The sequence below is a fragment of the Tupaia chinensis genome, unplaced genomic scaffold (genome assembly GCF_000334495.1).
Source record: "Tupaia chinensis unplaced genomic scaffold, TupChi_1.0 Scaffold000627_1, whole genome shotgun sequence".
NCBI classification, from domain to species: Eukaryota; Metazoa; Chordata; class Mammalia; order Scandentia; family Tupaiidae; genus Tupaia; species Tupaia belangeri.
This window is the reverse complement of record NW_006160147.1, coordinates 1084097-1095442: the sequence shown is the minus strand read 5'-3', so window position 1 is coordinate 1095442 and position 11346 is coordinate 1084097. Positions and strand designations below refer to the sequence as shown.

General features: G+C 43.9%; 1 protein-coding gene across 1 annotated transcript in view; it reads left to right on the top strand.

Moving 5' to 3' along the window:
* Positions 1-11346, top strand: part of KDM5B (lysine demethylase 5B) — an 88045-nt gene that overhangs the window by 51920 nt on the left and 24779 nt on the right. The window contains 3 exon segments of the mRNA XM_027776006.1: positions 5225-5383; positions 6797-6978; positions 8450-8612. Coding sequence (XP_027631807.1) covers positions 5225-5383; positions 6797-6978; positions 8450-8612 — 504 coding nt within the window.

Below are 11346 nucleotides of genomic sequence, written 5' to 3'. Positions count from 1 at the left end.
ATTTTATTTTATTTATTCATTCATTTATTTTAATTTGACCAGAGAGAGAGAGAGAGAGAGAGAGAGAGAGAGAGAGAAAGCAAGCCGCTAGCTAGGTCCAAGACTTGAACCGTGGTCGGCCATGTGGGAGTGTTCAGCACCTTAACCACCATGCCACCTGCTGGACCCCAACAGATTCTTAAAATAAGTCAGCAATGAAGTTTGCCACAGTGATCAGCTCTCCTGTCATGAAACATTTCTCCATAGCATGTAATGTAGCTTGGCTTGGTAGTGTTTTACCCGACATGCAACTTCTTTTGAAATTAGAGTTAATCCTCAAATCCTAGCACTGTTTTAGCAATTACGTTTATGTAACATTCTAAATCCTTTGTCGTCGTTGCGATGGTATTCACAGCACCTTCACCACGAGTAGATTTCGTCCTAGGAAACTACTCTCTGCTTATCCATAAGAAGCGACTCCTCACTTGTTGGCATTTTATCACGAGGTGGCAGCGATCCATTCACATCTTGGGCCTCACTTCTGATTCTCTCTCTCGTGCTGCTTCTTCCACATCTGTAGGTAATTTTCTCCACTGAAGTTTGAGTCCCTCAAAGTCATCCGTGAGAATTAGAATCACTTTTCACATTCCTGTTAATGTTGATATTTTGACTTTTTACCATGAATCACTAATATTCTTTTTAAAAAATTATGGTCATTGGGGCCGGCAGGTACGTAGTGGTTAAGGCACAAGGTTCTCACATGGCTGAGCGTGGTTCGTGTCTGGGACCTGGTGACTTTGATACTCATGCCCCAGATCCCCAGAGTAGAATAGAGGAGAAAGGATTGCTGTGTGGCCATCCTCCCTGGGGGGTGATTTCTCACTTTCTCTCTGTCTCTTTGGTGAGCACATGCACTCTTGTAACAAAAAATCTCTAAAAAAAAAGAAAAATTGGGGCCAGCAGATGGTGTAATGATTTTGTCACTGGACTCCCATGTAGTTGACTATGGTTCGAAACCTGGACTAGGCAACTTAAACTCACACTGGGCACATATGTGTGCGTGTGTGCATGCGTGCTCAATATCCTGAGAGGAGAATGGAGGAAAAGGGATTGTGGCATGATCATCCCTCCCAGGGAGTGATTTCTCGCTTTCTTTCTGTCTCTCTTTGTCTCTCCAACTAGTGCACACACCCTATAGTAAAAATTTCTCTCGGGAGAAAAAGGAAAAATTGTCATTAATTTTTAGTTTGCAATAGGGCACATGTGTTTGCTGGAGAAAGGCTCGGGGAAGTGAGAAAGCACCCCCTCCCCCATCCTTTCTTGCAATCCCTCCTTCATTCTCCTCTCAGGATTTTCGACACACATGCACACGTATCCAATGTGTTTTCTACTCAAACTGTGTAGTTGGCCATGTGGGATCCAACCACCTTAACCACTATGTCGCCAGGTGGCCTGGATCACCAATGTTCTCTCTCTCTTTCTTTCTTTTTTATTTATTTTTTTCTATTTTAAAGAATTTATTTAACTTTATTTACTTTTTTTTTTTTTTACCTTTTTTTTTTGTTGTTGTTTGACCTGAGAAGGACAGAGTGGTGGGGGGAAAGCAAGCCTCCAAGTACAGGACTTGAACTGTGATCAGCCTTGTGGGAGTCCAGCACCCTTAACCACCACGCCACCTACTGGTGGCTCCTGGATCACCAGTGTTCTTTTTTATTTTTTTGGAGAGGTGTTTGCTATAGGACACGTGCACTCGCCAGACAGACCGATAGAGACAGAAAGCGAAAAATCACTCCCCAGGGGGGATGGCCATGCCTCAATCCCTTCTCCTCTGTTCTCCTCTCAGGATCTTGGGCACACATGCACACGCGCCCGGTGTGAATTTTAAGCCACCAGGTCTGGGACGCGTACCGCAGTCGACTACATGGGAGTCCAGCGACATAGCCATTACTATTACAGCTAACTGCTGGTCCCTTGCCAGTGTTCTTAATGGCATCTAGAATGGTGAATTCTTTCCAGAAGGTTTTCAGTTTACTTTGCTCAGATCCATCTGAAGAATCATTATATGTCACAGGTATAGTTTTACTATATGTGTGTATATATGTGTGTATATACATGTATGCACTCACACAGAGTATATATATAGTACATACATATATACAGTATATATATGTATATATAGTATATACATATATGTATTTGAAGATAGGCACTTACTTTGTTGCCCAGGCTGATTTTGAACTTGCGATCCTCCTGCCTCAACCTCCCGAATACCTGAGACTAGAGGCACACAGCACTGTACCTGGCTTACAAAATGTCTTGAAAGTGTAAATTACTTCCTGCTTTATGTTGTGGGTGTTGTGTTAGGCATGAAAACAGCTCTGATCTCCTGTACCTCTCCATGGGCGCTCTTGGGTGCCCAGATGCATTGTCAATGACGAGTGATGTTTTGAAAGGAAGCCTTTAGGTCTAAGTAGTGGACTTACATATTTAGTAAATTATGCTATAAACAGGTATGGTGTCATCCAGGTTCTACTGTTCCATTTATAGAATAAGTAGATGTAACACAATTCTTAAGGGCCCCAGAATTTTTAGAATGGTAAATGAGCAGTGGTTTCAACTTAGAGTCACCAAGCTGCATTAACTCTTTTTTTTGTTTTTTTTGGGTTTTTTTTGAGAGGTTTTTTTTTTTTTTTTTTGCTATAGGGCGCATGCGCTCACCAGAAAGACAGACAGAGACAGAGACAGAAAATGAGCAATCACCCCCCGGTGGGATGGCCACGCCGCAATTCCTTCTCCTCCATTCTCCTCTCGGGATCTTGGGCACGCAAGCACACGTGCCCAGTGTGAGTTTTAAGCCACCGGGTCCAGGACGCGAACCGCAGTCGACTACATGGGAGTCCAGCGACATAGCCATTACGCTAACTGCTGGTCCCGCATTAACTCTTAACAAGTATGTCAGCTTGTCTCTTGAAGCTTTGGGCCGGGCATTGACTTCTACCCTGTACCTGTGGAAATCCCAGATGTACCTACCTACCTACCTACCTACTTTCCTTCCTCCCTCCCTCCCTCCCTCCCTTCCTTCCTTCCTTTCTTTTTTTTCTTTTTTTGAGAGATTTTTTTTATATAGGGTGGTTGTACTCACTGGAGAGACAGAAAGTGAGAAATCACCCCCCAGGAGGGATGGCCACACCGCAGTCCCTTCTCCTCCATTCTCTTGGGATTTTGAGCATGTACACACACATGCCTGGTGTGAGTTTAAGCCACTGGGGCTGGGACTTGAACCGTGGTCAACCATGTGGGAGTCCAGCTATGTAACCATTATACCATCTGCTGGCCCCATGGCATGTTCTTTCAGTATAGAGCTGTTTCACTTTCACTGATTAAAAACATGCGGTTTACACCTCCATTGGCGAACTTGGCCAGCTCTCCTGGAAGACTTGCTGCAACCTCAGCTAAGCACGTGATGTCTGTTTGCTTTGTGTTATCGAGATGACTCTTAAATCTCACGAACCAACCTCTGTTAGCTTCAAAATGTTCTACTGCAGCCTTTATAGGATTCAAGAATTCGAGTCTTGCTATAGATTAGGCTTTGGTTTAAAGGAATGTTGTGGCTGATTTGATCTTCTATCCAGACCACTAAAACTTTGTCCTTATCAGCAATAAAGCTGTCTTAGTTTTTTTATCATGTGTGCATTCTCTGGAGTAGCACTTCTGATTTCCTTCAGGAATTTTCCTTTGTATTTATTCACAAATTGACTCTTGGAAGAGGTCTGGCTTTTGGTCTGCCTCAGCTTTTGACATGCACTCCTCACCAAACTTAATCCTTTCAAGTTACTTCTTTTGAAGTTCTATCATTTCTTTTGTCCATGAATGAGAGACACAGAGATAGGGAGACAGGTGACCTTGGCAGGCATCCCATGCCGCAGTCCATCCCCAGTTGATCTAGACCTTGGACACTTGTGTACCCTTGGGGAAGGTCTCAGACGCAAACCAGGAACCTTCTCATGTGGGTTAGCCTTACACACGTGCATTACTACTGCACCACGCTTTTAGCCCCTTATTTCCAGCTTTTGACTGATTAACCTTTATTTATTTATTTATTTTGAGAGAGATTTTTCTACTGTAGAGTACATATGCTTGCCAGAGAGACAGAGAGATGGAACTAGAAACCGAGAAATCATCTCCCAGAGGGGATAGCTACACTGTAGTACCTTCTCCTCCATTCTCCTCTCGGGATCTTGGGGCACACATGCACATGTGCCCAGTGTGAATTTTAAGTCAGGGATTTGAACTACTGGTCGACTATGTGCAAGTCCAGCAACTTAACCGTTACTTCATCTGCTGATCCCTCCAGCTTTTGATTTAAAACGAGAGATGTGCAACTCTTCCTTTCACTTGAACATGTATGGCCATTGTAGTTATTAATTAATGTAACATCAGCATATTATATCTCAGAAAAAGACAGGAAAACATCAGTTGGTGGAATAGTCAGAACACACATGACACTTACCAGTTAAATTTGCCATCTCATGGATGTTAGTGGTGTCCCTAAACAAGTATTTGTATAATATTTGATAGTAAGTAGTAATGTCAAAGATCACCGATCACAGTTCACTGCAACAGATTAAAAAATTACCAGGATGTGACGCAACATGAAATGCACTCCTGCTGTTGAAGAAGTGGCACTGAGGAACTTGCAGACCTTTTTGTATGAAGCACAGGACCTGTGACATGCAGGACTACATGGTGTCCCTGCAGATCTCTTTCCTTGTTAATTTTCTTGGGATGATTACTGAGGTCATATGAGACCCACCCACATCAGTAGTCAATATCAATTTATGGGATCCTGGCAATATATGAACATGTTTTCCTCTGACATTAGCTAATAGTTACTTAAAATGTTTGCTTATTTTAATGTGCTTAAGTTTATATTCTGGTTGAATTGTCAGGTCTTTTGATGGCCTCAGACATTATAGTATTTCATCATGTGTTTGCTCCACTAGCCGGGTGACTTGCAAATGACCTTTGTGACTCTGGCCAGCTGTTTATTTTCTTTAAAGGTGAAGATGTTGAGGGGATAGGTTTTTTAGTACCTGCCTCTGGCCTCACAGCAGGTTAACAACAACCCTATTCTAGAGCATGCTGCTGCAATGAAATGCTCTTACGTAATATAGTCAATTTGGTCACAAACAACTGATGAGTATCTGAGAAAACTCAGTTTTTCTCTTGCTGGTTGTATTTCCAGATGGTTCCAACGGAGCTGGTTGAGAAGGAATTTTGGCGACTGGTAAGCACCATTGAAGAGGATGTCACAGTGGAATATGGAGCTGATATTGCCTCAAAGGAATTTGGCAGTGGCTTTCCTGTCCGAGATGGAAAAGTCAAACTTTCACCAGAAGAGGAGGTAGGATCGAGCTATGAGGCAGTTTCTGTTGGAGGGTTAGCGCTGCGTTTAAAGCTATCATTTCTAAAGTGCTCCATACTGAATTAATACCCTCTTACTATAAGCAAAAGCCCGTATAGGTGGCTTCTAAATTGAGTTATTGCAGTTCTTTCTGGTTGGTGTGAAGTAATTTATAGTCACATTTGGCAGATTCTTACCAAACTTTTTACGATTTCAAGAAAAATAGAACGAGCCTATAGAAAAGTCGTACTCCCGGCTGTGCCCTGCGTTGTGGCGATGAGGATAAGTGTGCTCCATCCATTGTGTTCACGTTCTGTCAGCTTGGTTTCTTTCTGAACAGCCTAAGGGATTGGGGCCAGACCTACTTTTTATCTTTGAAATTCTATGTTTGTGAGTCTTTTATTTCCATAGTGGCAAAGTCTTGGAAAGATTTCCATTCCTATCCTGGTAGGAAGTGAGATTTTTTTTTTCCTTATTCATGATAGAGCACGTGTGTGCACATGTGAGAATACATGTGAAAGAGAAAGAAGAACGCCCTCCTCGGGGTCTGGTCATACCGCAATCCCTTCCTGGTATATTTCCAGCTGACCAGGCCAGGGATTCGAACTTCAGTTGCCATATGGGATGCAGCATTCCTTGAGCTGTGTACTTCCCCTGTACCATGGCGCTGGCCCAGAAGTTAGATTTTTTTTTTTACCTCTAACATACCCTCAGGAAGTACATAGTCATACGTGTACAGCTTGATGAATCTCCACAAGCTGAACACTTCACGTAACCAGCACCTGAACAAGCAACCCATGAGGTCCCTTGCACCCAGTCTTCATCACTTTCCCTCTTTCAGGACAGCCACTATCCTGGATTATTTTGCGTAATTTGGAACTTTATGAGAGTGGATTCATAGGACTTATGCTCCTCTATATGCAAAATAAAACAAAGCATATACTGAATAAATTGATTTATATGAAACTCAAAACTGGGCAGAGCTAATCTGCTATTCTAAAAGTCAGCCAGGTGTGCCCCCCACCCCCTGCCCCACCTGCCCTCTTATGTTGAGAAAGACTGTTTTCTAGCCTTTTTTTTTTTTTTTTTCCTCGAGATTTGCTATTGGGGTGCGTGCACTTGCCAGAAAGAGAGAGACAGACAGAAAGCGAGAAATCACCCCCACGGGGGATGGCCACACCTCAATCCCTTCTCCTCTATTCCTCTCTCGGGATCTTGGGCATATGTGCATAGGCACCCGACATGAGTTTAAGCCACAGGGTCCAGGACTTGAACCATGGTTGGCTACATGGGAGTTCAGCGACATAGCCATTATGCCAGTTTCTGCTGGTTCCGTGTTTTCCAGCCTTTTGAGACAGTTCTAATGTGATCATGCTTCAGCTAAGCCTGTGTCCTCTTTCGTTGTATTTCTAGGAATACCTTGATAGTGGCTGGAATTTGAACAACATGCCAGTGATGGAGCAGTCTGTGCTTGCCCACATTACGGCCGACATCTGTGGCATGAAGCTCCCTTGGCTGTATGTGGGAATGTGCTTTTCTTCATTCTGCTGGCACATCGAAGACCACTGGAGCTATTCAATCAACTACCTGCACTGGTGAGAGGTGCTGCGTGGGGCCTGTGAGCAGGGTGCCGCTTCTCGTCGCAGACGTGTGTTAGCCGTGTGTGGAGAGTAATGAGCTCTTTTTTTCCCCTTAAGATTTTACATACTGTTAAAAAACACATCCTAACAAGTTAAGGCGGTGGTTCTTAAAGATTCTCAGAGGGACCGGCAGTTAGTATAATGGCTATGTCGCTGGATTCTCATGTAGTCGACCACCGTTCGAGTCCAGACCCGATGACTTAAACTCACGCTGGGCATATGTGCATACGTGCCCAATCCTGAGAGCAGAATGGAGGAAAAGGGATTGTGGCGTGGCCATTACCCCTGGGAGGGGTGATTTTTTGCTTTCTGTCTCTCTGTCTTTCTGGTGAGCGCACATGTCCTATAGCAAAAACCTCTCAAAAAACAAAAATTCTCAGAACGTCCACAAATCCCCTGAATTTGGGCATACACTATTTTGCAAGTATAACATGTTTCTCGGAAAAAGGGTAGATTTAAAAAAACTGTCTACCTGCCCTCTTTAATCAAAGAAAGGTTAAAAAGCACCGAGCTTTGGTTTTGCTGTGGAATATCGCAGCCAGTGGCAGGGGCCGCCCCCAGATACCCCTTTGGGAGAGGAGTGGCGTGCGGGCTCCGTGGCCTCCTCCAGGTCCTCATGCCTGACCACTGGCTGCTCTTCTTGTTGCTGACTCAGGCTTCCCTGCACGGTAGCCTGGGCCTCTTTCTTGTGTCGGTGGAGAGATGCAGGAGCAGGTAGCTGGACTTTCCTCAGCCAAAGACGGGTCTTCACATCTGTTTTCTTCCCCCTCTATTTCTCTTGCTTCTAAGTACAAAAATATTTGACGATCTGTAACTCGCTCAAACCCTCACAGAAGGAATTTGAGGATGTGCCACAAGAAAGAGCAGTGGCCTCTGTCTATATAGCGCAGCTCTGCTTCCTGAGGCAATTGCTCCCAGCTGCACAGTGGAGACTGCGGTTACCATACCTCCCTGGGATGTTACAGATTAGTTGGTTGACAGTTTAAAGAACTTGGAAGAATAAGAGCTCTTTAGAAATGCTAATTGCCTTATTCTGTTTGGCTTACCTCATCTGTCAGAATGGGTAAGGGAAGAAGTGAGACAGAGTTGCTGCCGCCCGTCTGTTGCTGTAGGAAGCTGTGGTAACCTCCTGTCCTGTAGTGAATGTGTTACCTAATTTCTTAGAAATTCCAGATATCTGCATTTTTTACAGGGTCAGATCAAAATGGGAGGGGAAAGGGGGCCTCAGATGGGAAGGTTCATGCTTAAACTTGAGACTCGGGGAAAATCCACTACATATATTCAGATCATATTTCTACTGATACTCCTAAGGTTTGAACATTCTTCTGTGGCGTAGTCTTGCAAAGCAGAGTCTGAAATATGTGAACTAGTTCACCTTTTGTTTGTGTTGGTGTTGCAGTTTGGTTGATTTTTATCATGTTTCCAGGGGTGAGCCGAAAACCTGGTATGGAGTCCCAGGGTATGCCGCCGAGCAGCTAGAAAACGTCATGAAGAAACTCGCCCCAGAGCTCTTTGTGTCGCAGCCGGATCTGCTCCACCAGCTCGTCACGATCATGAACCCCAACACCCTGATGACGCATGAAGTGCCTGTATGTCCTGGGTCAATCCTCCTGCCCTCAGGCTAACTCACCTCTTCTCTTCTCCCGCTACTTGCTGGTCTGTAACGTGGTTAGGTCATGTATGTCCCGCGGCATGGATTCGTGGCAGAAGCAGCTGCTTGGTGCCTTTTAGTGCCATGTAGTATTTTTCTTTTTTAAGAGGTTTTTGCTATAGGTTGTGTGTGCTTGCCAGACAGAGACAGAAAGTGAGAAATCACCCCCTAGGGGCGATGGCCACACCACAGTCCCTCGTCCTCCACTCTTCTCTTGAGATTTTGGGCACACGCGCACACGTGCCCAGCATGAGTTTAAGCTACCAGGTCTAGGACTCACACACAGTCGACTTTGTTGGGAGTCCAGTGATGTAACCATTACGCCATCTGCTGGTCCCGGTACCATAGAGTATTAACCCAATGGGACCAGGTTCTAATGATAAGATTAGAGAACAGCCTTGTTTTATGAATATAAGTGTAATCTTATTTTTTTTCTTTGTGTACTTCAGTGGTTTTAATTTGTTCACAGGTTATACAACCATCACCACTTACACTTTATAAACTATAATTTTGTTCATAATTTTAATCTCTCAATAAACAAAGCAGAAACCTAGCTAAATATAGGGCCAGACTGTGGCATAGTGGTTAAAGCACTCGATCCCACGAGCCAACTGGCTGAGTATACTGATCAAGTCCCATACCCGGTGGATTGACAAACACCAGGTGCATGTATATACATGCCCCAAAGGAGGGAAGAGTGGAGGAAAAGGAATTGTTGCATCGCTGTTCCCGATAGGGGGGGTGCTTCTTTCTCACTTTCTGTCTGTCTCTGTTGAGCACATAAGCCTGTAGCAGATTAAAAAAAAAATTGTGTAAATTTGTTTACCGTGAAAATAGCCTTTTTTTTTTTTTTTTCTGTTAGATCTAAACTCTGGTGTCAGAATCCTTTGTAACATGTCCCCACTATAAAAAATAACTACTTGGGCCAGCTCTGTGTAGTGGTTAAGGAAGCCACATCCCACATGGTGGACTGTGGTTCAAATTCCAACCCCGGTGACTTGAAAACCATGCCAGGTGTGTGTGTCTAAACTCCTGCCAAAGTAGAGGAAGAGAAGAAAGGAGTGTGGTATGACCATGCCCCATTAGGGGGTGCTGTCTCGCCCCCCCCCACACCATGAATGCACGTACTCTCTAGCAGTTATAAAATGCAATTTTATTTTATTTAAAAAAATGCATTTTAAAATCCAACTATACTAAGCAACTTTAAAAAATTATTATTTATCTAATTTTATTTATTCATTCATTATTTTAATTTGACCAGAGAGAGACACAGAGAGAGGGAGAGGGAAAGGGACAAAGGAAGCCATCAGGTCCCAGGGACTTGACCCGTGGTTGACCATGTGGGAGTGTCCAGCACCTTAACCACCATGCCACCTGCTGGTCCCCTTCCATATAATTTTATTGAATTTACATGATCTTAATTTTGATTGATGAACCAACATAACATGCTTAATCTTATATTACATTCACTCCCAGTTAAACTTATTTCCTTTTCTGTAGGTTACAGGTGCTCATGAAGATTAAGGAGGAGGGAGGGAAAGTGAGAAAGCACCCCTGGGGGGATGACTCCGCCACAGTCCTTTCTCTTCCATTCTCCTCTTGAGACTTTGGGAACGAACTCACACATGCTTGTGTGTCTTCAAGCTGCTGGATCCGAGACTCAAATCGCAAAGCCAGCCTTGTGGAATCCAGTCACCTTAACCACCACACTATCTGCCTGGCCCTAATTAAGCTTATTTTAAGTCAAAATTTATGTCAAGATCTAGAACTTAATTCAGGGTTCCCAGTGTGTATGGAAAGGGACTGGTGAGATTTCCTTCCAGGTTGCTTTAAGGAGTGACTCATGGGAGCTGCTTTTGGAACATCCTCGGAACGTGGTTTGAGAGCCAGATGGAGATGTGCAAAGCTAAAGGACCTGTCTTAGCTGAATAAAATGTAACTGATAGGTTTACAACGTCAGTGTGAATTCTTGATCTGACTGTGACCTACATTTCATGCTTTTTGGTGTATAGGCTGGTCGATGGGGACAGATGGAAGGGACTTTTCTTTGGGGAGTCATAAATTACACATACCCCGTAGCTTAGAAACCAGTGACCCATACGTACTAAAAGACAGCCGTGTCCTCATGTTGGTATTTTCCTCATATTGTTGGGTTTTTTTCTGTACGTGTCATGTTGATTGGTCTTTTCTGTTTATTGAAGTGGCTTGCTCTAAACGAAACCTGGCCCTGGTGCTCTAATCACAGCGCAGTTTGTGCAGACCTCGGGCACAGATGCCCAGTTTGTCTCCCAACCCCTTGGGGCAGGATTAGAACTGCAGTCAGCTACGTGGGCTTTGGCCCTGCTTCAACCACCAGGCCTCTGGATGGCCCAGGATATTCTTAATAGTAGCCAAAAGATAAGTCTTAACCTTGGATACGGCCAGTTTTTTGCAGTGAAAACCGTTTCCTTTTCAGGTACTAGTCAACACTGGTAGTCTCGGGTACTGCTCCATCTTGTGGCAGAAAGTAGTATCTGTAGGTGATGCTCACCACAGAAATATCTTTCCGAGCCCACTTTTCTTTTTTTAAGGAGTATTTATTTAATTTCATTTATTAATTCCTTTTTTTTTTTTTTTTTTTTTTTTTTTTTTTTTTTTTTTTTCACGAGGAGAAACGGGGAGGGGGGGGAAAC